At 41.4% G+C, this 26,425-nt stretch overlaps 1 protein-coding gene across 2 annotated transcripts in view; it reads left to right on the top strand.

Moving 5' to 3' along the window:
* The window catches only part of Art4 (arginine methyltransferase 4), a 178,835-nt gene that overhangs the window by 67,792 nt on the left and 84,618 nt on the right, over window positions 1-26,425 (top strand). For both annotated transcript variants that reach the window (XM_080274219.1, XM_080274218.1), the window contains exons 8-9: window positions 20,660-20,799; window positions 25,802-25,884. In XM_080274219.1, coding sequence (XP_080130345.1) covers window positions 20,660-20,799; window positions 25,802-25,884 — 223 coding nt within the window. The remainder of the gene's footprint in view (window positions 1-20,659; window positions 20,800-25,801; window positions 25,885-26,425) is intronic.

Raw genomic sequence — 26,425 nt, 5'->3', positions numbered from 1 at the left:
ATTTGTATGGTGACATGAGGTGTTTGAGTTTGCCTGGTACAGTAGTCCTGCAATGATCCAATGTATTAGAGCCAAAGGCATTTCCAGGTAGTGGCAGTGTCCGGTAAAGAACAATATCCCCCCTACTATACTGAGACCCTGCCAATACCCAACTTCTAGCCTATACCTAACCTGTTTGTACAGTACCTTTGCTTAGTTTGGCACTGTTTCTCGGTCACGCAGGCACATTTAAACATCAAAACACACATAGGAATGCCAAAAATATTTTTTAACATCAAAAAAATCATGCTAAAAAAATACAGAAAATCCAAAACACCCTAGCTATACACTGCTGTATGTACGGTACCCTTCCTAATTTTGGCAGTGTTTTCTAGCCATTCTGCCATATTTAGACATCAAAAGATACTTAAGAATATCCAAAATAATTTTATACACCAAGAAAACCATGCAGAAAAAACATTGAAAAAAAGAAAAAAAACTGCCTTTACACTACTGCATGTACAGTACCCCTCCTAACTTTGGCAGTGTTTTCAGGTCAGTCTGTCTTATTTAGACATCAAAACACACGTAGGAATATCTAATGTAATGCTAAACACCAAGAAAACCATGGGAAAAAAAAAAAAAAAAAAAAAGTTTACCACTCCAAATTTTGGCAGTGTTTCCCAGTCATTCTGCCATATTGAGACATCAAAATACACATAGGAATATCCATATTAATGCTAAACACCAAGAAAACAATGCATAAACAACAAAAACCCATAAGAAACCTGAAGACAGTTGGAAAATAATTTATCTTTGTGATGAGTAATAGCTGCTCCTGGGGCAAAAAAAAAAAAAGAAAGAAATCCACTGCCAAATATGCAACCAGAAATTGGTTATATTGGTATAAATTGGTAAACCATCATCTTTGCTGGTGTTTAAACTATAAGATAAGCTAATAAAAACACAGAAAAGTGATGAGTAAAGTAACAAAACTGCAGTGAGAATAAATGGTGATCAAGATTACACTTACCTTCGAGTAACTTCCCGCCATCCTAGTGCACTATTTTGCCCGCACCCTGCAAGAGTTAAGCATATGTCTAGATGCAGAATTTCATGAGTTTCATGTGGATTTTGTGGAATTTTGATACGAGCAATAGTATTTTAATAAATCACCAAAAACTTTAAAAAGTCACGGGTCAGGGCTTTCAGCGATAAGGAGGGGAGGGAGTGAGGGGTGAGCTGGGAGGCCTGGCTAGCGAGGCAGGGAGCATGGGAGGGGGGAAGCGAGGCTGTGGGCAGGATTTTCATCCTTCTGTCACGAAGCACACATCACTTATATATAACCTGACTTGTGGTATGTGGTCTGTCTTACACACACATTGGCCATTAGGAAACAACTCCTGGTGACCGGGCAACTTTGGATGTTTGGCGTAGAGGCAGACGGACGCTTTCACCTGACTTGTGGCTTGCGGTCTCTGTTAGGCATATGGTGGCAGTTAGGAAAAACTAATCCCAGCAGCTGTGTGAATTTGAACATGTGGTGGGGAAGTGTATGGACATCTTGACACTGTTTGTGGGTTACATTCGTATTACCCAGGTGCTGGAGGTTCATAGGGAGTGATCAGACCAGCGTACAACTTTGACCATTCAGTGCAAGGGCAGACGGACATATTAGCTCAGGTTGTGAGCTACGGCCTATTTCCTGCGCATGGCTTGGGTCCAGCGGCCATGATACCAAATGTTTGAATACGTTGGCTGGCCAGCCAAAGTTCTCGAGGACTTTTACGTCCGGATAATAACAAGTAAATTCGGATAATGGTTTAACTCCTACACACTGGGGGTTTTCCGATGTCGCACGCTCCTCTCGACGGGGGATTTCCGTGTTTTGGAAAAAATACCCTTAATTCAAACTGTAATATCTGGCAGACTATAGCAGCTGTAGGAAAAATTAAAGATACATAAGACTCAACAACTCTTCCTCTTTCAAGCGAAAGTATCCCCATGTCTCCAGGTGGTCCTGTCGATGGGTAAGGATAGGTTAAAGTTCAAAGGGTGGCGGGAAGATACTTGCGGCTATACATGTCAACCGGCACTGCTCTGCGCCCAAAATCATAATGGCTATGCACGTCAGCCGGCACATAGGGGTTAGTAGAGCCAGGGTCTAGTTTCCGGAAAATGAACAGGTACAGATACTGCACATTCGGATAACTGAAAGATTACTGTAGTTAATACCAGCACCCCCCCCCCCCTAACAGCAGCAGCAGTCATCATCATCATTATCTGGACCTCCTTTCCCACCCTAGGGTAGGGTGAGGAGTAGCAACGTCCAGACAGCCCAAGTTTGCCCAATCCAGTGGCCCATGCTTCCATTCACTTACCATTCAAGCCCCAGGAATCCTTTCTCTGTCTGATACACCAAAAACGTTCACCACATTCTGTAGCTTCACATAAATGTATCCGTTAAAAAAGAGTGCCAAATCCCTGATTGTGCACTTCTCATAACTTTCATTCAGCCAGCTTGATCTCCTGTCAGTCCCCTAGCCTCACAGACTTTCAAACCTCTCTTCCTCACACACTCATCCATCATATCCCTCCTTCTCCTTGGCCTACCTTGCTTCCTCCCTCCTTCAACATTGCCCAGATATACCTTTTTCACCACTCTATTGTTTTCCATTCTTTCTGCATGACCATACCATCACAGTACACTCTCTTCAATTCTGGTGTCCACAGACTTTCTTCCTCCACATTTTTCACGAATCATATTATTTCATATTCTATCCTCTCTCTATACTCCACATACATTCCTCAGCAGTCTCATCTCCATAGCTTATACTCTTGACTTTTCATTTTCATGCCACACCACAGTATGTTAAAGTTGGCACCAACACTGCATCATTTAAGCCTCGTACAGCTGCAACACTCAAGCTTCTGTTTCTTATCAAGGCCTTCATAGCACCAGGTACACTCCTTCCTTGTGGCACTTTACTTTCCTCATCTTTTGCACATTTTCCTCTCATTTTCTATCACAGCACCCAGGTATTTGAACTCTCATTAATTCCGTCTCTCCATTCACTGTAACATCACACTGGGAGTCACCATCTCTCTCAATAATCATCACTTAACTCTTTTTTACATTTTCTCCCAAGGCACGGTGCTCACAGACATCAACAAAAATCATCACTAGTCTACCATGTTCTTGTCCGGTATTTGCAAGCAGTACTGCATCATCAGCATACAACAGGTTTGAGATATTCGATCCATCACCATTCATTACCAACGCCATCCCTCTCTCCATTACTCGTGTTTTTACTTCTCTCATCACCCCTTCCATATATATATATATTGAACATCCATGGGGACATGACACAACCTTGTCGCAAGCCCACACCGATTGTGAGCCATTCACTTAGATTCCCATTTACCACTACGCATACCTCACTACCATCATGAAAACTCTTGATGGCCCCTGACATCTTACCATCTACTCTGTACAGTACATATGTAAAACCTTCCTCAGTTCTCCTCTGTCTACTTTGTCATATGCTTTTTCCAGATCCATGAATGCCATAAACACTTTATAGTCCTTCTCACAAGGCTTCTCCACAATCTGTCTTACTGCAAATATTTGATCCACAAATCCTTTGCCACTCCTAAAGCCATCCTGTTCATCATTCACTAGGACTTCTGATCTCTCTCTTACTTTGTCTATAATAGTTCTTCCATATACCATTCCTACCACACTCAATAGACTTATGCCACGATAATGCTTGCACTTGCCTTGCTCACCTTTATTTTTGTACAGAGGTCCAATCACAGCCTTTTTCCACTCTGCTGGCTCAGTTTCACTCATCCATGCCTTCTTTCATATCTTCAACAAGCACTTCATTCCACTCTTTCCACAATGCTCAGTCATCTCTGCATGCACCTCATCAATCCTAGCTGCTTTCCCATTTTTCAGCCACTTCACGGACAGCATTCTTCACATGTCGGAGTGTCGCGTTTCCTGGCACTGCTATACTGCACACCCCCAAAAGCAATCATGTTTACAGTAGCTCTGCTCTCCCTATTCCCATTCATCAGGCTTCCAAAATATTCATTTCATCCGGTCCTTACTTCATCCCCATGGGCTAATAATCTACCACTTTCATCCATCACACTTTCACATATCTTTCCGCTGTTGCTTCTACATTTCCGCACCTCTTTCCAGAACAACTTCCTATTTTCAGAGTAATTTGTATTTATATTTCTTCCTAGATCATCATTTACCTCCTCCTTTATCCCCTTCACTAGTCTCTTTATATGCTTCTTGTTCACAATATATTCAGTTCATATTTCAGTTGAACCCCTGTTCTAACGGAGACTCAGCTGTCTGAGGCAACTGACAGCAAACCCTTTTCTGTATCCTCCTACTTTCTCTATACTCATTTCAAAGCCAAAGATGGCTGTTGTGTATACATACACAATGACTTATCTTGCTCTCGTGTTCCTGAACTTGATTCTTCTGAATTCTCCACACTCTGGCTTCGGCTTTCCTGTCATTCTCTGACTAAATATATCTGTGCTGTTTACTTATCCCCTAATTCTACTGACTATCAAAAATTCTTCGACTATCTTACTTCTACGATGGAACACATTCTGTCCATTTCTCCTTTCTCTGAAATCTCCATTCTTGGGGATTTCAATGTTCACCACCACCTTTGGCTCTCCTCTCCTTTCACGGATCCACCTGGTGAACAAGCCTACATCTTTTCTATCCTTAATGACCTAGAGCAGCATGTACAGCACCCTACCCATATCCCTGACCGCCTTGGAGAGAGCTTCAACATACTTGACCTCTTCCTCACAACTAATCCTTCTGCTTACTCTGTTAATCTTTTCTCTCCGTTGGTCTCCTCCGATCACAACCTTATTACCTTAACCTGTCCTATCACTCCGGTACGGCCTGTGGACCCTCCAGGGAAACGTTGTCTGTGGCATTTTGGAGCTGCGGACTGGGAGGCCCTCAGGCAGTACTTCTTTGACTTTCCCTGGAATGATTATTGCTTCCATGGCCGTGAGCCATCTGAGTGTGCCTTGCGCATTACGGAGGTTAATCTCTCGGGCATGGAAGCATACATTCCTTTCTCATATCCTTTGACTAACGCAAGAAAGCCTTGGTTTAATCACGTTTGTTCTAATGCTGTCCGCAACAAGGAGAAGGCCTACAAAAGGTACCGGAGCCAACCCACCCCTGAATCACATAATCTTTACGTTTCTGCCCGGAATCGTGCTAAGTCTGTTCTTCGCTCTACTAAAAATAATTTCATCCATACCAAATGCTCTCAACTCTCCAACTCGAATTCTTCCCGCTCCTTCTGGCACCTTGCCAAAAATCTTTCTAACAACTTTACCTCATCATCCTTCCCTCCTCTTTTCTACTCTGATGGTTCTGTAGCTATTTCTTCTACTGATAAAGCAGATCTCTTCGCACAGACTTTCTCCTCCAATTCCACCTTAAATGATTCCTGTGCTGTTCCTCCATCACTTCCCCCCTCTGACTTCCTCATGGCTGACATTAAAATATCTTCAGTTGATGTATTTTCTGCCATCACTGGCCTCAGTACTAACAAGGCATATGGGCCTGATGGGGTCCCTCCTGTTGTTCTCAAGAACTGTGCTTCTGTGCTTACACCCTGCCTAGGCAAACTATTTCGCCTTTGTCTGTCAACTTGTACCTTTCCTTCTTGCTGGAAGTTTGCTCTTATTCAGCCAGTCCCAAAGAAGGGTGACCACTCCCAACCCTCCAACTATCGTCCAATTGCTTTAACGTCCTGTATTTCAAAAGTTTTCGAGTCAATTCTTAATAGAAAAATTTTAAGGCATCTTTCCTATCACAACCTTCTTTCCGATCGTCAGTATGGGTTCCGTCAGGGACGCTCCACTGGCGATCTTCTCACCTACCTTTCAGACTCCTGGTCATCCTCCTTTCGGGACTTTGACGAAAGCTTTGCCATTGCACTTGACATCTCAAAGGCTTTCGATCGAGTCTGGCATAAATCTTTAATTTCCAAGCTGCTCTCCTACGGTTTCTATCCTTCTATCTTTGCCTTCATCGCTAGCTTCCTTTCTGGTCGTTCTATAGCCGCTGTTGTAGATGGCCATCGTTCTTCTCCTAGATCTATCAACAATGGTGTTCCTCTGGGCTCTGTCCTATCACCAGCTCTCTTCCTTTTATTCATCAATGATCTTCTAAGCTGTACATCTAATCCTATCCACTCATACGCTGATGACTCCACCCTTCACCTTTCCATTCGGTTCCCGCAACGCCCATCTCAACAGTTACTTCAAGAAACAAGGGATGAGGCTATGGCACACCTAATGTCTGACTTGGCTCATATCTCTGACTGGGGTAAAAATAATATGGTTGTCTTTAATGCATCTAAGACTCAGTTCTTACACCTATCAACCCGACAGAATCTTCCACAGGTATACCCACTAATGTTTAATAATATTCAGCTTAATCCTGCATCATCCTTGAACATGCCGACTCCGCTCTTTCTTTACTCCTGCACAATTGTTGACTCTATACAGGAATTTTATCCGCCCCTGTGTGGAGTACAACTCTCATGTGTGGGGAGGCTCCCCACATACAGCTCTTCTCAATAGGGTGGAGTCAAAGGCTTTTCGCCTCATTAACTCTCCTCCTCTTACTGACTCCCTTCAACCTCTGTCTCTTCGCCGCACTGTTGCATCTTTATCTCTTTTATATCGCTACTTTAATGGTCACTGCTCCTCTGAACTGTCTGCTTGCATTCCTCCACCTCTACGACGGGCGCGTAGCACCCGTCTGGCAGCAAACTCTCATCCCTTTTCTGTCCAACTCTCTAATGCAAGAGTTAACCATTACTCCCAGTCTTTCATTTATGCAACAGGTCAGCTCTGGAACTGTCTCCCTCTGTCTGTATTTCCTGCTGCCTATGATCTCCAGTCTTTCAAACGTAGTGTGTCCAGGCATCTCAAAATGATCGGATCTTGAATTTGGCCCTCTATTGTATTTTGTTTTTCTCTTGGAGGGAACTGTTACTGCGGGCTCATGGCCTTTGGTTCCTTCTTCCTTGCATTTAATTTAATTAAAAAAAAAAAAAAAAAAAAAAAAAAACACTCTAACCACTTCTTCCTCTTTTCTTCCACTGCTTTCTTAACCTCTTCATCCCACCATGTTATACATTTCTGCTTTGTTGTTACTCTTGCCACACTACACAGTGCTTTAGCATTCTTAACTAAGCAATCCCCTTTTTACTTATATATATATATATATTTATATATATATATATATATATATATATATATATATATATATATATATATATATATATATATATATATATATATATATATATATATATATATATATATATATATATATATATATATATATATATATATATATATATATATATATATATATATATATATATATATATATATATATATATATATATATATATATATATATAAAATATGCAAGGAAGAAGGAACCAAAGGCCAGGAACCAACAAGTGGTTTCTTTCAAGAAAAAAAAAAAAAACAATATGAAAGAGAGCCAAATTCAAGATCTGTTCATTTCGAGATGCCTGGACACACTACATTTGAAAGACTGGAGCTCATAGGAAGTAGGAAATGCAGACAGAGGGAGACAGTTCCAGAGTTGATGTGTTGCATAAATGAAGGACTAAGAGTAACGGTTAACTCTGGTATTAGAGAGTTGGACTGAAAAGGGATGAGAGTTTGTTGCAAGACGGGTGCTACGTGCCCGTCATGAAGGTGGAGGGATGTAAGCAGGCAGTTCAGAGGAGCAGTGACCATTGAAGTAGCGATAGAAAAGAGATAAAGATCCAACAGTTCGGCAAAGAGACAGAGGTTGTAAGGAGCCAGTAAGAGGAGGAGGGTTAATGAGACGAAATGCCTTTGATCCCACCCTGTTAAAAAGAACTGTATGTGGGGAGCCTCCCCACACATAAGAGGGGCGAATAAAACCCATGTATGAAGTCAACAACTGTGCAGGGGTAAAGAAGGTATAGAGTCGGCTTAGCACACCCTATCTCTTGGAAGCAGATTTTACAAGAGATGTAATATGATCTATCCAAAATAAGTCCCGAGAGAATGAAACCCCAAGTATGTTTAAGAATGATGCAGGGATTATGCTAGATATTATTAAACATTAGTGGGTACTCCTGTGGAAGATTCTGTCAGGTTGATAGGTGTAAGAACTGAGTCTTTGATGCATTAAAAACAAGATTATTTTTACCCCAGTCAGAGATACGAGCCAAGTCAGACATTAGGTGTGGCATCGCCTCATCCCTTGTTTGTTGAAGTAACTGCTGAGATGGGCGTTACAAGAACCGAATGGAAAGGTGAAGGGTGGAATCATCAGTGCATGAGTGGATTGGGTTAGATGTACAGATTAGAAGGTCATTGATGAATTGAAGGAAGAGTTGGTGATAGGACAGACTCCTGCGGAACACCAGTATTGATAGATCTAGGAGAAGAACGATGGTCATCTACAACAGTTGCTATAGAATGACCAGAAAGGAAGCTATAGATGAAGGCACAAATAGAAGAATAGAAACCATAAGAGGGCAGTTTGGAAATTAAAGACTTATGCTAGACTCGATCAAAAGCCTTTGAAATGTCTGTGCAAATGCAAGGCTTTCGCCAAAGTCCCGAAAGGAGGACGACCAGGAGTCTGTAAGGTAGTTGTCCAGATCCATTTCATTCCAAGTCACTGATTCTAACTCCTGTCATGTTTTGGTCCTGTATTCATCTGCCATTTCTTTGATCCTCAGCTTCTTGACTTTCAGTCTTTCTCCCCGACTGCTTCTCTCTCTCCTGGTCAACCTCATTCCTCTCAGCTTGATCTTGCATACCACAGTCATGTGATCTGACAGAACTCCACATCATCCTCTCGTGGCCCTCGTATCAGCAACCATTCCCAACATCAACCTCTCTATGAGCATGTAATGAATCAGGCTCCTTTCAAGACGATCCCCATTCCCTCTATACCTTGTATATTTATGTACATCATTGTTTTTGAAATACAAGTTACAAATGCACAACTGCCTCTACTGGCGCATATCCCTCAGTCGCTTCCCATTATCATTTTCTTCTGGTACTCCATTACATCCCATTATGTCATCCTCAGGACCAGTGCCTGCTCTCCATTCATATGTCTCATTACGATCTCTTTGTAGCACCCGAGCATTTCTCCCTCTGTTTCATCCAGCTCATCCCAAAAGCTGTCTTTCTCCCTCTCACACCTGTCTTCTCATGGTGCACATGCTACAATCACAGCCACTTTCACCTTCTCGAAATTGAACTTGACGTACATACCGTGCATTTCTAGCTGACACATTTGTAATCTCTCATTCCACTCTGGCACACCTCATTCAGCAACTCCTTGCATCTTCCTCACCCACTCATGCCCAATCTTACACATTTCACACCCTCCCACTCCTCCACTTCACACCCTTTCATCTTTTATTCACACAGTGCCATCACGGCATATCTTGCACTCGAACACATTCATCACTTCCACCCTCTTGCTTTCGTCATTCACACCTCTCACATTCCACATGGCCATGTGAATCTGCCCATTTGGTTGGGACCCTTGGCAGGTATTGGACCCTCCAAGGCTCTCTGAAACATTTGCCATGATTAAGTGATTTTGGATAGGGGAATCTTGGGGACACTTAACTCAGCCAAAAACCCCGGTTATATGATTACCACCCAGTGTAGTAAGTGGTTTCCTGGGTAGAGGACACCATTTTGCATGTCACTTAGTGTAGAGACCACAAGGCATCCCTACATTGAGTGAGTGGATGACGGGCCCCCCCCTTGTACCGCAAGCAGCAGGCACATTGTAACGTATTATGATGTTTGTTAAGACACCATCATGCTTTCGTGGATCGGCCACGGTCACTTAATGGCAGCTATCTATGTTGCTTAATCTCTGGTAGCCTCCCTGTTCAGTCATTTATTGCTGAGGTCACACTCAATGTCCTCATCCCTGGTCTTTCTTGGGAGCTGCCTCTTCCAACATCCACACCTCTCACATGCACCCAGTTGTCATCCTTCATCCTCTCAGCATGCCCAAACCATCTCATTCTATCCCTCCTCATCACAACACCAGTACATACCTGCCCCATTCTTCCTTTCAACTCTTCTATTGCAATCCTAGCCCCCCAGTGCCCCGTATTGAAGGATACACTACACATCCATCTAATCATGTCGTTTCTGTATGTTTGAGCCTACAAATATCCACCTCCTTTCCTGCCCAGGTCTCACTGCCATACAACATTACGCTCCTAAAACACATTGCATACAAAGATCCCTTAGCACAGAAGGAGAGATCTCTCAGTATCAGGAGAGGCAACAACTCCCTGAACTTCGTCAAACCACTCCTTTTCCCAGCCACAGAAGCAGCTGCAGCTCCACTTCCAGCACATAATATGTCCCCTAAATAACAAAACTCTTCCTGTCACTCACAAGAATCTCCAGCAAGATTAGTCTTTTCATGCCTGATAATCTCTACGCGCTATCCTAGACTCACAGAACACATGAAATCAGCACTATTTTACAGTCTGCCTCTTATACCACTACATCTCTTATACACCCACTTTTCACACACACTTTTCACACACACTGCAGAAGATGGAGTTACCTCCCACACCCTTGTGGCAAACTGCAGTAAACCACACTCACTCTCCTTTGACAGTTCTACCACCAGCCCTGTTTATCATCACTTTTGTTTTATCAGCATTTACTCTGAAACTAAAATTTTTGCCTTGTTGTAGTAATGCAGTATTAGTTTTAATAGTAGTACTCTGTTCATACCGTATTTCGTGGCATGTTAGACGCTGCAGTGTGAAACATGCACCCTAATTCTGGAAGAGAAGTTCTAAGAAAAAAAGTATGTCTTGACCAAGACTACAGAAAGGTTGCTTGATATGAGTATTTTTCACTAAAATACTCAGTCACCTTTCAGAATCTCTATTCAGTACTGTATATCTGTCTTTGGTTTCTATGTTTTTATGTAAAAGAAGGGTACAAGACATGAAAACAAACAACCCCTTCCTTACATAATGTTAATGCATTCCATGACACTATCTTAACACATTAGAGTCTCTCTTCAGTACTGTATATATATGTTTGATGTCCTTATTTTTATGTAAAAGAAGGGTACAAGACAAGAAAACAAACAAACAACCCCTTCCGTATAAAATGTTACTTCATACCACGATGCTATCTTAACACTACCAGTTTGTTTTTGAAATATGAAGTCTGAAGTGTGCGATTCCATTCATACAGTAATTTGAGACGTCATATTCATCTCTGTTAAAGTACACTACATATGTATGAGTATATAGAGATAAGTATTATTTTTTGTGAAATAAACTTAAAAAAACAAAACTCAATAAAACCCGTTCTTTCATTCATTTAAGAAAATACAAAGGCCATTAAGTGAAGGAATACATTATATCTCCAAAACAAATGCCTGCATGTACTGAATATTAGAATCACATACAACACAACCAAATTTTCAAAAATCAATTACAAGGAACATTTACATCATTTTCCGTACCCTAAAAGTACCAGAAGCCATCCTAACATGGGGTGATCGAATTTCCATATCGCTAGGTGCTAAACTGCTAAATTGCTAAACCGCTAATCATCACCATCATCATCATCATCATCATCTGGACCTCCTTTCCCACCCAAGGACAGGGTGAGGAGTAGCAATGTCCAGACAGCCCAAAATTGCCCAGTCCAATGGGCCACACTTCCATTCACTCATCATTCAAGCCCCTGGAATCCTGGCTCTATCGGATACGCCAAAAACATTCACCATGTTCTGTAGCTTCACATAATCGTATCCGACAGAGTCAATCCAGACGCTGCCATGTTAAAAAGGGGTGTACACAAAATTCATCCAGCCAGCTCGATCTCCTGTCAGTTCCATAGTCTCACTGACTTCCAAACCTCTCTTCCTCACACATTTATCCACCATATCTCTCCACCTTCTCATTGGCCTACCTTACCTCCTCCCTCCTTCGAATTCGCTCAGATATACCTTCTTCACGACTCTATTGTTATCCATTCTCTCCACATGACCATACCATCTCAATACAACTCTCTTCAATTCTGGTGTCCACTGACTTCCTCACTCCGCATCTTTCACGAATCACATTATTTCGTATCCTATCCACCCTCTGTACTCCACATACATTCCTCAGCAGTCCCATCTCCACTGCTCTTACTCTTGACTTTTCATTTTCATGCCACACCATAGTCTCACATCCATATGTTAAAGTTGGCACTAACACTCCTTCATGTAAGCCTCATGCAGCTGCAACACTCAAGCCTGTTTCTTATCAAGGCCTTCATTGCACCATCTACTTTTCTTCCTTGTGTCACTCTACTTTCAACTTCTTTTGGACATTTTCCTCTCTTTTTCTGTCACTACCCAGGTATTTGAACTCTCACCAGTTCCAGTCTCTCTCCATTCACTGTTACATTGCACCGGGAGTCACTTTCTCTCTCAGTAACCATCACTTTACTCTTTTCTACATTTACTCTCAAGGAACGACGCTTACAGACATCAGCAAAACTCTGCACTAGCCTACCAAGTTCTTGTCCGGTACTTGCAAGCAGTACTGCATCATCAGCATACGACAAATATGAGATATTCCATCTATCACCATTCATTACCAACGCCATCCCTGTCTTCATTACTTGTTTTCACTTCTCTCATCACCCCATCCATATATACATTGAACAACCATGGGGACATCACACAACCTTGTCGCACACCCACACCGTTCATGAACCATTCACTTAGTTCCCCATTAACCCTGACACATGCTTCACTACCATCTTAAAAACTCTTGATGGCACCTAGCAGCTTACCCTCTACACCGTACTTGTGCAAAACTTTCCACAATCCTTCTCTGTCCACTTTGTCATATGCTTTTTCCAGATCCATGAATGCTATAAACACCTTATGGTCCTTCTCACAAGCTTCTCTGCTATCTGTCTCACTGCAAATATTTGGTCCACACATCCTCTGCCACTCCTAAAGCCACCCTGTTCATCACTCACTAGGACTTCTGATATCTCTCTTACTTTCTCTATAATAATTCTTTCATATACCTTCTCTACCACACTCAGTAAGCTTATGCCACGACAATTCTTGCACTCACTTCGTTCACCTTTATTTTTGTACAGAGGTACAATTACAGCCTTTTTCCACTCTGCAGGCAGTTTCACTCATCCATGCCTTCTTACATATCTCCAACAAGCACTTCATTCCATTCTTTCCACTACATTTAAGCATCTCTGCATACAACTCATCAACTCCAGCTGCTTTCCCATTTTTCAGCCACTTCACAGCACTCTTCACCTGTGCGAGTGTCACGTCTCCTGGCACTGCATTCCTTCTCTGCACACCCCCAAAACCAGTCATGTTTACAGCTGCTCTGCTCTCTCTATCGCCATTCATTAGGCTTTCAAAATATTCTTTCCATCTGGTCCTTACTTCATCTCCATGGGTTAATAATCTACCACCTGCATCCTTCACACCATCCCATTTCTTTCCGCTTTCACTTCTACTTTTCCACACCTCTTTCCAGAATAACTTTCTATTTTCCAAGTAGTTTGCATTCATTTTTCGTCCTAGATCCTCATTTACCTCCTTCTTTTTTCCTCTTCACTAGTCTCTTTACGTGCTTCTTGCTCAACATATTCGGTTCTTATTGCAACTGAACTCCCATCCTGTAACCACTTTAGCCACTTCTTCCTGTATTCCTCCACCGCTCTCTTTACCTCCTCATCCCACCATGCTGTATCTTTCTTCTTTGTTGTTACTCTTGCCACACCACACTTCGCTTTAGCATTCATAACTAAGCAATCCCTATATGCATTCCACAGTCTGTCCAGATCCATTTTATTCCAATTCAATAATTCTTACTCGTCCTCTACTTTGGTCCTGTACTCATCTGCCATTTCTTTGTTCCTCAGCTTCTCAACTTTCAGTCTTTCTCCCTGACTGCTTCTCTCTCTCCTGATCCACCTCACTCCTCTCAGCTTGATCTTGCATACCACAATCATATGATCTGACAGACCTCCATATCGTCCTCTCACATCCCTCGTATCCCCATCATCGACCTCTTTACGAGCACGTAATCAATCAGGCTTCTTTCAACACTACCCCCGTTCCCTTTATACCATGTATATTTATTTGCATCTCTGTGTTTGAAATACGAGTTACAAATGCACAACCTCCTCTCCTGATGCATATCCTTTAGTCTCTTTCCATTATCATTTTCTCCTGGTACTCCATAGCAACCCATTATGTTATCTTCAGGACCAGTGCCTACTCTTCCATTCATATCCCCCATCACAATCACTTTATAGCTCCTGGGCATTTCTCCCACTACTTCACCCAGCTCATCCCAAAACCTGTCTTTCTCTCACTCACTCCTGTCCTCACATTGTGCGTACGCTACAATCACTGCCAGTTTCACCTTCTCAAACTTGAACATGACTTACTACACCTCGAGCTGGCACATTTGTAGTCTCTCATTCCACTCTGCCACTCCTCTTTCATCAACAAGGCAACTCCTTCCTTGCATCTTCCTCGCCCATTCATTCCCGATCTTTCACATTTCACACCCTCCCACTCCTCCACTTCACACCCTTTAATCTTCGTTTCACACAATGCCATCACGACATATCTCGCACTCTTGAACACGTTCATCACTTCCACCCTCTTGCTCTCCTCATTCACACCTCTCACATTCTGCATGGCCACGCGAGTCTGCCCATTTGGTTGGGGCCCTGGGCAGGTATTGGGCCCTCCGAGGCTCTCTGAAACAACTGCCATGATTAAGTGATTTTGGATAGGGGAATCTGGGGGACACTTAACCCTGCCAGAAACCCTGGTTATATGGTTACCACCCAGCGTAGTAAATGATTTCCTGGGTACAGGAAACCATTTGGCTAGTCACTCAGTGTAGAGATCATATGGCACCTCAACAGTGAGTGAGTGGATGATGGGCGCCCCCACCTACCACACTGTTGTAATTTCGGGAAGTATTATTTAATGTTGCAACTGTTTTTCCCATTTTTCATTAACAGTAATATAAGACTGCTTCCTTCTATGATGCTCTTGTATCAAATGAAACAAAATATCAGTAAGAGATGCCAGCCTAACAAGGGTTTTTGAATTTCCATGTGAGACAGACGTCTGTTACAATGACTCAACAAAAGTCATGCTAGCCAACATCTCCAATATGATTCCCTTGCTAGTTAGTGTTTGGATAGCAAGTGAAGTGATCATTATTGCCTTTCTGAAGGTTAGCAAGGGGTTCAGAAGTGATCATGTTCTGAGAGTTAGGGGAACGCTAGGTGCTAAATTTCGAAACTGCTAGAAAGCCGTAATTTCAGACGGTACTTTTTAATGTTGCACTTATTTTTCCCGTTTCTCAGTAACGGTAATATAAAACTGTTTCCTTCTGTTATATTCTGGTCTCGAATGAAACAAAATATCAGTAAGAGAAGCCAGCCAAACAAGGGTTATTGAATTTCCATGTGAGACAGATATCTGTTACAATGACTCAAATGTCCTGCTAGCTGTCATCCCCAGTATGATTCCCTTACTAGTTACTGAGTGGATGGCAAGCAAAGTGACCATGACTACATTTCAGAAGGTGAGCAGGGAGTTCACCAGCGATCATGTTAGCCTGCTAATGTAGGATGTATGCTAGATGCTAAATTGTTAAACTGCTATACCGCTAAACCCCCAGACAGTCACATGGCCCGTTGTAAACAAACCCAAAATTTTTTCTTGAGCCTGGGTGTTTCTAATCGTAAAATCTGAGTACTGTATATACACAAGTGAATGTAACATTTACAATAAATCAAAAGTGTTCATACTCTAAAAAATACTTGACAACCAAACAGTGAGATGATCCTCTGTATAAGTTTGATTCTTCTAAATGGAGCCAAGGTCTTAGTCTCTCTTCCAGGACGCATGGGGATATTTGAAGGTGATTTTGAGACAAAAAAGTGCGTCTTCCACCCCACGAAATATGGTAGTACATTTCACTGAGTTTGTACAGTTAAACCTTGGCTGAGGCTGTCTTTAAGTTTTTCCTACCCTCTTGTCACCAAGTCACTCACAGACATTCAAGGGGCAACTTATGCACATTTGCTAAAATTGCTACATTGCGCTGAAGTACAGATTACGAGAGAAATTAGAAAATTATTTACAGTACTGTATATAGGTTTATGTTTAACTGTCTATCTGTTGCCAGATGACTTAATCTCTTATACGTGGTGGCCACAAACAAATTGCCTCCACGTCACCCTGTCCCCCGCCATTTCACTGCCCTGTTCCCAATTCACACACACCTCTCTTATATACCTCTCCACTCCATCCCTCCATCTCATCTTTGGCCGTCCCCTCCCTCTCTCCCCCTCCACCTCACTCACATACACTCTCCTCATCAGTCTCTCACTCTCCATCCTCTCCACATGGCCAAACCACCTCAGTGTATTTCTCCTAACACTTCCTATCACATCCATATCCACACCACAACGCTCCTTCACATCCTCATTTGTCAGTCTGTCTCTCCATTTCACTCCACAGGCTCCTCTCAAATAACTCATTTCCACTGCTTTCACTCTTGACTTGTGTCCCTCCAGCAAGGTCCAAGCTTCACTTCCATACGTTAGAGTTGGTATCACAATACTGTCATGTAATAACTTTCACTTCCATGCTCTCTTCTCTGTTTCTTATCACTGCCTTCAAGGAACCAGCAACCTTTCTTCCTTCCTGTACCCTTTCAAGCACATTTCCCTCCAAACTTCCATCCTTACTCATCACAGTACCCAAGTACTTAAACATACACACATTTTCCATTTCCTCCTCATCCAACCTCAGTGTACATTCACTGACTTCATCTCTCTCGAAGACCATACCTTTACTCTTCCCTTCATTCACCTTTAGATTCTGTTTCTTACACACCCTCCCAAACTCATCCATCGAGCCTTGCAGCTCCCCTTCGTCTTCACTTAACAATACAGTCTCATCTGCAAACAACAGTACAGGGAGTTTCCAAACACTGCCCTCTCTCATTAGGGCCACTCCAGCATCTACTGCCCTACCTTGTATCTCTTTTAACCCCATTCATATACAGATTGAACAGCCATGGAGACATGACACATCCCTGTTTCAACCCAGCCTTCAAATAGAAAAATTCATTCAGTTCACTATACACACACACACACTGAAAGAAAGAGAGATTGTCCAGGTGCTTGAGGGTGTGTAAGTGGATGTATGTGGATTAACAGAAACTAAATGGAGAGGTGAGAGTGTGAGAGAATGGAAGTATAGATGGGGGATATGTGCAGGAGTAGGTGAGAATGAGAGGGCAAAAGAAGGAATGTGTATTGTTGTGAGTAACAGCTGGAAGGAGAATATAAGAGAGTATGGATCAGTTGGCTCAAGGATTGTGTGGGTAAGATTGAAAGCTGGGCTACAAATGTGGGCGATTGTGTGTGTGTATGCGCCAACACAAGATCATGCAAGCAGGGTGAGAGAAGAGTTCTGGACAAATGTGGAAGTGTGCATGGAAAAGTTTGAAAGGAGTGAGGGTGTGTTTTTGATTGGTGATATGAATGGTAAATTAGGGAATGTGAAGGTGGATGGAGTAGTTGGTGAGTGGGGTGTGCCTGCAGAGATGGATGAGAATGGCAGTGCTTTCGTGGATATTTGTGCCAGGAGGTGGTTGGTGATAGCCAGTACCCTCTTCAGGCACAAAATGTTCTACAGGTATACATAACGAGTGATGAGATGGATGGGTGGTGAACTGAATGAAAGGAAGGCAATAACTGATAATGTGTGTGTGGATGAAAGGATGCGAAGATGTGTAATGGATGCAAGAACATATTGAGGTTGGGGGAGTGGACTTTTTGACCACTATTTGGTGGTGGTCAGAATCAAGGTCCAAGTAAAATGGAGAAATAGAAGAAGGGAAGGATGGGAGGAAGGAGTAGATCCAAGGAGAGTGGAAAGGTTACAAGAGGATGAGAAAAAGGCAGAATATAAGAGAGAAGTAGAGGAACGATGGGTAAACATGAATTGGAGCAGATGGGGGACGTGGAAGGTGTGTGCAGGATATTCACAGAAGAAACATGTGCAGCATGTGAGGTGGTGTGTTGGGTGAAGAGAAGATGAAAGGGTGTGCTAGGAACAACATGGGGAAATGAAGAGGTGAGACAGGCTGTGGCACAAAAGAAGAAAGCATATAATGAACGGATGAGAATTAGGTGTGTGGAAGAAGTTGAGAGACGGAAGAGAGAGTTATATGTAGGAAGCAAGAGAGAGGTGAAAAGATTAGTGAGAGAGAGTAAGAAGAGAGTGGATGAGGAATTTGGAAGAAATTTGAGTGTAAAGTGGAGGGACTGTAAGAAAATGTTCTGGAAAGAGATAAAGAGAGTTAGACAGGGTGGCAATGAAGTTAGTAGGGGAGTGAAAGATAAAAATGGTAGATTACTAGTGGAGAAGGGAGAGAAAGTGAGCAGATAGAGAGAACACTTTAAGGAATTGTTGAACATAGAGAATGAAAGTGATGCAAGTTTAAGTGGCTGGGAGAAGGAGGGAGGTGAGAAGACAGGAAGAAATCAGTAGGATAGAAGTTGTGGAAGCAATGAAGAAAGTCAAAATGGGGAAAGCTCCAGGAATTAATGGAGTGTGTGGTGAAATGCTGAAGCATTGGGTAGAGATACTAGTAGAATGGATGTGGAAGATGTGCAGATTGGCTTGGGAGGAAGGCAGAGTCCCGGGGGATTGGAAGTCAGGTATAATTATTCCCTTGTACAAAGGAAAAAGGGAAAAAGAAGTGTGTGGTAATCATAGGGCCATTTGTCTTCTTAATGTAATAGTCTAAGTATATGGTAGGATGCTTATTGATGAAGTTAGGGAAATAACAGAGGAATTAGTTGGAGAACAGGGAGGCTTTAGGAAGGGAATAGGTTGTGTAGATGAGATATTCATTCCCACATCTTTAGTGGAAGGGTTTCCAGAAAAGGGAAAGAAGTTGTATGCGGCCTCGTGGATTTGGAGAAAGCATATGACAGGGTGGTAGAGATGGATTGTGGAAAGTATTAAGAATATATGGAGTAGATGGGAAGTTGCTGAATGCTGTGAAGAGTATGTATGAGGGTATGCTAAGGCTCCAGTGTGTGTGTATAGTGAACTGAGTGAATTTTACTGTTTGAAGGTTGGGTTGAAACAGGAATGTGTCATGTCTCCATGGTTGTTCAGTCTGTTCATGGGTGGGATTATAAAAGAGATACAAGGTAGAGCAGTGGATGTTGGCGTTGCCCTAATGAGAGAGGGCAGTGTTTGGAAACTCCCTGTACTGTTGTTTGCAGATGATACTGTTTTGTTAAGGGAAGATGAAGGGGAGCTGTAAGGCTTGGTGGATGAGTTTAGGAGAGTGTGTAAGAAGTGGAATCTACTGTACAGGTGAATGTAGGGAAGAGTAAAGTTATGGTCTTTGAGAGAGGTGAAGTCACTGAATGTACACCGAGGTTGGAGGAGGAGGAAATGGAAAATGTGAATAAGTTTAAGTACTTGGGTAGTGTGATGAGTAAGGATGGAAGTTTGGAGGATGAAGTGCTTGAAAGGGTGCAATATGGAAGAAAGGTTGCTGGTTCCTTTAAAGCAGTGATAAGAAACAGGGAAGTTAGCATGGAAGTGAAAAAGTTACTACATACATAACAATATTGTGATACCAACTCTAACGTATGGAAATGAAGCTTGGACGTTGTTGGAGGGACACAAGTCAAGAGTGAGAGCAGTGGAAATGAGTTATTTGAGAGGAGCCTGTGGAGTCACAATGAAAGACAGACTGACAAATGAGGAAGTGAAGGAGTGTTGTGGTGTGGATGTGGAAGTGATAGGAAGCGTTAGGAGAAATACATTGAGGTAGTTTGGCCATGTGGAGAGGATGAAGAGCAAGAAACTGACGAGGAGAGTTTATGTGAGTGAGGTGGAAGGGGAGAGAGGGAGGCGGTGGCCAAGGATGAGTTGGAGGGATGGAGTGGAGAGGTATATGAGAGAGGGGGGTGTGAGCTGGGAGCAGGGCAGTGAAATGGCGGGGGACAGGGCGACGTGGAGGCGATTTGTTTGTGGCCACCCCTTATGGGGTTGTGGCGTCTGGCAATAGATAAATAGACCTTTATCATCCTCTTCTTTTTACAGAAAATTTTTACATGTTCATTCAACCTCTTACTACCAGCCTAGGAAATTTTTCTTTGGTCCTTTTATTATTTTATTCAGTACAACCTCTTACTGAGCATATGTATTTTATTGGTTATAATTATGTATTGTATCTTCTTGTCAGCACTGTCTCTACAGCTTGTCATATCTTACAGATTGCAGTTATGTCTCTGGTTCTTTCATTTCTTGTTTCTGCTGCTTGTTTTACTGTGTTCTGAAACCAGACGTAATAAATTTCTTTTTTCTTTTACTTAGCTGAGATTTACAAGAGAGGATGTGATGGCTGAGAATTTAGGGTTTATGCTGGTACTTTTACCATGATCATACCTGTGTATTCTGGTGCCATTGCAGTTATCCCACTAGAGTTCCACATCCTCAAGTCCTGTACCATGCACGGTTTAGCCTTCTGGTTTGATGTGGCGTTTTTGGGATCCACACAGACTGTTTGGCTCTCTACAGCTCCCACTGAACCTCTCACACACTGGTACCAGGTCAGTAGCAGAGATAGTATTTACAAATTATCTCCCTATAGGACAGTTTTGTAATAGAGCTGTTGCAGAGAACTGACATATCACTTTAACCTTTTCTTTAATGTGTCTTTTGTGTTTGCGTGTGTTCTTACCTAATTGTATCTGAACAGGAATGAGTTAAGCTCATACTGTCCCATGTATTAATTCACTTTTATCATACATATCCTTAAATTTATGAATTGTTTTGGCACATGCTATTTCATTTGGTAGTGCATTCCACTGATCAATTGCCCTATTTGGGAAATTGAATTTCCTTACATCTTTAATCACCTCTCTTTTTATGTAGTTTTTTGCAGTGTCCTCTTGCTGATGCTTCCCCATAGGTTATATAGTTGTATATGTCTATTTTCTCTTTCCATGAGATGCATTTATATACCATAATCATGTCTCCTCTTTTCCTTCTGTCTTGTAGTGTTGGTAGATTCAGTTTTTCTAGTCTTCATAGCTTAGATCCCTTAAGCTTGGTACCCATCTTGTAGCGGCCCTTTAAACTTTCTTAGTCTTAGCTATGTGTTTCGTGAGATGAGGATTCCAGACTACTGATGCATACTCCGGGGTTGGTGTGATGGATGATGATGTTATCTTTCTCAGCATGTCGTCATTTATATATGAGAATGGTGTTCTAGTATTAGCAAGCAGTGTATATGTGTTTCGTACCTTCTCACTGATGTGGTCAGCCGGAGATAGTCTGTTACTGAAAATCACTTCTAGGTCCTTCTCTCTTTCTGATATGTGTAGGGTTGAACTCCCTAACTTATAATCCCAGTCTGGTCTTTTTCCACTTTTACCAAACTTAATTACATGACACTTGTCCACTTTGAATTCCATTTGCCATTTATTGCTCCATTCATGAAGTTTTTTTAATTCTTCTTGTAGCTGTCTACAAGAGTCTGTGCTAGTAATTCTCCTTTGTATTTTTGCATCATCAGCAAACATATTTAGATAGCTTTCTTTTCCAATGTTACTATCTTTGTCATTTATATACACTAAAAACATAATTGATCTCAGCACTGAGCCACGAGGAACTCCACTAGTCAGTTCCCTCCATGATGAGTAATTACCCTTTAGTACTGTTCTCATTTCCCTTTTTCTGAGAAAATTTTGCACCCAGTAGTACAGGGTGCCATGGATTTCTCCTTGATGGTACAGTTACCACAAAAGTCTCTGGTGCGTACTCTTTCAAATGCTTTCTTGAAATCTAGATAGATACTGTCCACCCATCCTTCTCTTTTCTTTAATATTTCTGCAGCTCTGTCATAGTAGCTTAATAAATTAGTAATACATGATTTTCCCTTTCTGAAACAAAATTGCCTTTCTGTTATCATATTGTGTTCTTCTAGATGGTTTACCAAAGCATTTCTTATCCGCTTTTCTAATATCATACAACACTGCCTTGTGATACTGGTTGGTAGTTGAGTGGATTCTGTCTCTTCCCTTTCTTGAATAGGGGAACAAAGTTTGCTTTCTTCCATATATCATGTAGTTTACCATGACCTAAAGATTCGTTGAATGTTAAAATTGGTCTACTTAACTCTTTTGCGCATTCATGTAGCACTCAACATGAAATTTCATCAGGACCATTTGCTTTTCCTTTGTCAAATTTTTAAAAACTCTTCCTGTACTTCTTTTTCTGATATTTGTGTATCTGGTTATATATGTGGGCATGCATGTTCCATATCATCTCTCTCAAAATTATTTTCTTCTGTAAAAACTGATTGGAAATTTTTATTTAGTGCTTCACAAATATCTTTCTCTTGTGTATAGATGATCTCCACCTCCATAAGAAACTGTATTTTATCTTTTAACTTTGGTTTCGCTGTGGATGTAGGTGTAAAATAGCTTCGGTTGATCACTACTTTTATTTATAATGTCTTCCTCAAACTGTCTTTGGGCTTCTCTCCTTATACTTGTATAATCGTTTCTTGCCTTCGTATAGTTGTTGTATGCCCTCTCACTATTGTGTCTCCTGTATCTATTCTACAACGTCTCTCTCTCTCTCTCTCTCTCTCTCTCTCTCTCTCTCTCTTTTTTTTTTTTTTTTTTTTTTTTTTAGAACATTTTGTATTAAACCATTTCTTTTTTTTTATTTGTTTGTTTATGCTGTGGGATGTAATTTTGGACTCCTGTTTCATAAAGTTCACAGAATTTTCTATATATAACATTTAAATCTTGTCCTCTAGGCTCCTTTTCCCAATCTACATCTACAAAGTACATCATTAAGGTCATGGTAGTTGTCCTTTTTGTAGTTTAGGCTCTTCATGTAATTCTCGTTACTGTTAACTATGTCATAAGCAGTCCTGAAGTTGCAATTTAATACTACATGGTTGCCTTTGCCAAATGGACGTTGTTGGAAGGACACAAGTCAAGAGTGAAAGCAATGGAAATGAGTTATTTAAGAGGAGCCTGTGGAGTCACATGGAGAGACAGGCTGACGAATGAGGATATAAAGGAGCGTTGTGGTGTGGATGTGGATGTGATAGGAAGCATTATGAGGAACACACTGAGGTGGTTTGGCCATGTGGAGAGGATGGAGGGTGAAAGACTGATGAAGAGAGTGTATGTGAGTGAGGTGGAGGGGGGAAGAGGGAGGGGGAGGCCAAGGATGAGATGGAGGGATGGGGTGGAGAGGTATATGAGAGAGGGGGGTGTAAGTTGGGAGCAGGGCAGTGAAATGGCGGGGGACAGGGCGACGTGGAGGTGATTTGTTTGTGGCCACCCCAAACGGGATTGAGGCGTCTGGCAATAGATAGATAGATAGATCATCTTCTTGCCTAGTAAATATAAGATTTAGTACTGATGGATCATCAAGTCCTCTTTGTCTGATGTTTTCCTATACATGTTGTGTTAGGAAAAACTCCTGCACAAAATCCAGAAGCTTTGGGTCCCAACAGCTTTCATGGCTTCTTACATCTAGAGTATTCCAATTTATAATTGTATTGAAATCTCCATTTAATATCCTTCTTTCAGATTTGTTTTCCATTCTGTATAGTAATGCTTTTAAACTCTGAATTGTACTCTCTGCCAGGTCTTCATATTTGCCTCTTTCCCAAGTGTTTGTTCTGGGTGGGATGTATAAATTTGCCACAGTTAATTTCCCTTCAGACGTATTAATCTCTACTGCAACCAGTTTTACTTGTGAGGGTATATCTAGTTCTATTTCTTTGACTTGTAGAATTTTCTTCGTTAATATTATTACTCCCCCTCCTTTTTTTAAATTCCTATCTCCTCTCCGTATATTGTATTCCTTTAAGTTTAGGGTATCTCTTGATATCCTTGGGGTTAATTTTTATTCAGTTAGGCAGATAATATGTGGTTCCTTTTCTTTGGTATAATCTTTCATCTCTAATAAGTTAGATACCATTTCTTCTACATTTGAGTACATCAACTTAATCATCTTGTTTATATACTTGCCATAGCTTGAGTTTGTTACCTTACTTTTCTTTTATTCCCTGCTGGTTATGTATCACTTTCGTGCTTCAATGCAATTACTTTGTAAAAAAAAAAATTTACTCTTCTCTTCCTCTGGTCTTTCCTCATTTTTTGGTTTTCCTTCTTCCCTCTTCTCCTTTAGTGTTCCCAATTCCTCTTCAGCATTTTTTTATCCGTACTTTTTTTAATTCCTCTTTTTCTGTGAGTTTTTTGGCATTTTTTATTATTTCCCTTACAGTATTTGCACTCAGGAGTGTTACTTTTAGGGGCCTTGACTTACTTCTATCGTATTTCCCTAGGCTTTTATCTTCTTCTATATCTTTATCATAGATATCTTCTCATACATGCTGCGGTATGTTCATTATATTTTCCATCTCCTTTTTGTCCCCTGAGATTCTGTTTTTTTTTCTCTTCTTCACCTATGCCCCTGATTACTATAGATTTGTTAATCTCTACAGCTTCCTTGAGTGTTTTTTGGTTGTTCTTTATAATTTCTTTCACTTCCTTTCTTATGCTTTTTTCTTGTACCATTGTATCTAAATCATTCTTCACTTTCACGATTTCAGCATATGTAGTTTATACCTTCATCATCATAACCATCCAGACCTCCTTTCCCGTCCTAGGGCAGGGGTGAGGAGTAGCACTGTCCAGACAGTCCAAATTTGCCCAGTCCAATGAGTCACGCTTCCATTCACTCATCATTCAAGCCTCCGGAATCCTGGCTCTATCGGATATGCCAAAAACATTCACCACGTTCTGTAGCTTCACATAAACGTATCTGATAGAGTCAGTCCAGATGCTGCCACGTTAAAAAAGGGTGCCAAATCCCCTATCTTGCACTTCTCACAACATTCATCCAGCCAGCTCGATCTCTTGCCAGTTCCCTAGCCTCACTGACTTCTAAACCTGTCTTCCTCACACACTCCTCATCTTTGTACCTCATCTTTGTAATTTCTCATCATTTCCTTTACTTATGTTATTTTCTCTTCAGTGTTACTACATTGGTCTATCAGACTGCTTGCTTGCCTGATTTTCATCGTATCACATCTTAAATCATCCATAATTCTTGTGGTTAAAAACTGTACATCCCACGCTAGCCTTTGTTCTCAGTGAATTTACCTCAGCTAATAATTCATCTATTATTGTGGCTTTTCTACTTATTTCCTTTATTAATTCCTTATTTTTTTCCTTCTGTCTGCATCGCTCACTTTTGATTTGTTCAATTTCCATTCGAAAAAAATCTCTTGTCTATTTTTTCAGCTGACTTATTGTAAGTTTCCTGTTCAACCAGTTCTGGGTTGTCATCATCCTGTTTTTTACCTTTGTCTCTTTTCTTAATACTTTCTAAAGTGTGTGTGTGTGTGCGTGCACATGCTTGTATGTATGTATATGGCTACTGCTAGATTATTCTATTCAGTTAAGGAGAGCACTCTCTTTCCGTGTTTTTTAATCATACTTCATCTCATCCGTTGGTGGGAAAAACAATCATGGGATGATGATACTCTACATATGTTGTTCCTTTTTGTGCCCACAGGTGAGGTGTCTGTTGGAGAAGCCAATATTTGTGAAAGAGGGGCAGCTGGTTACAGGCACTGTAGAACTGGTTGCCAACAGAAGGTAAGTTGCAGATTGGTTTGATCAGTGTTTTAAAGCAGTTACCCTTAACAGTTAAGACCCTTTATGAAAGAGAAGTTGTACACTTCATGTCAGAACATACAGTTGGTGTTTTAATCAGTTGCTCAGTGTTGTGGTGGTGGTGTAGTAGTTTAAAGCGCTATTTGGGGTGATAGTCAGTTTTTTCTCTTCAGGTTTGAATCCCTGAGAGGGGAAGTAGGCTTTCTGTCATGTTGTTAATAGAAACATAGGCCAGCCATGTACTGTACTTGGTATATTCTTGTCTCTGTTACTCTGATCTCATACATTTATAAACTTATTAACCAGAGGATGACTAAGTTAATGTACAGATAATGGAGATAAAACTAAAGTGATGATACGAGGTATCTTGAGTTGGTGGCCGTACTGTCAGAGAAGAGGGAGAGTGGCCATCTGCAATTTGCCACAAGGGCATGGGAAGCAATTCCATCTTGTGCAGTGTTTGTGATAAGTGGGTGCATAAGAGATGTAGTGGTATTAGAGGTAGACTGCGAGATAATGCTGA

Source organism: Coenobita brevimanus, chromosome 57, assembly GCF_032717465.1.
Source record: "Coenobita brevimanus isolate Jiangsu-jjx chromosome 57, ASM3271746v2, whole genome shotgun sequence".
In the NCBI taxonomy this organism is placed as follows: domain Eukaryota; kingdom Metazoa; phylum Arthropoda; class Malacostraca; order Decapoda; family Coenobitidae; genus Coenobita; species Coenobita brevimanus.
The sequence above is the reverse complement of the archived record's forward strand: the minus strand, read 5'-3'. Positions and strand labels throughout refer to the sequence as shown.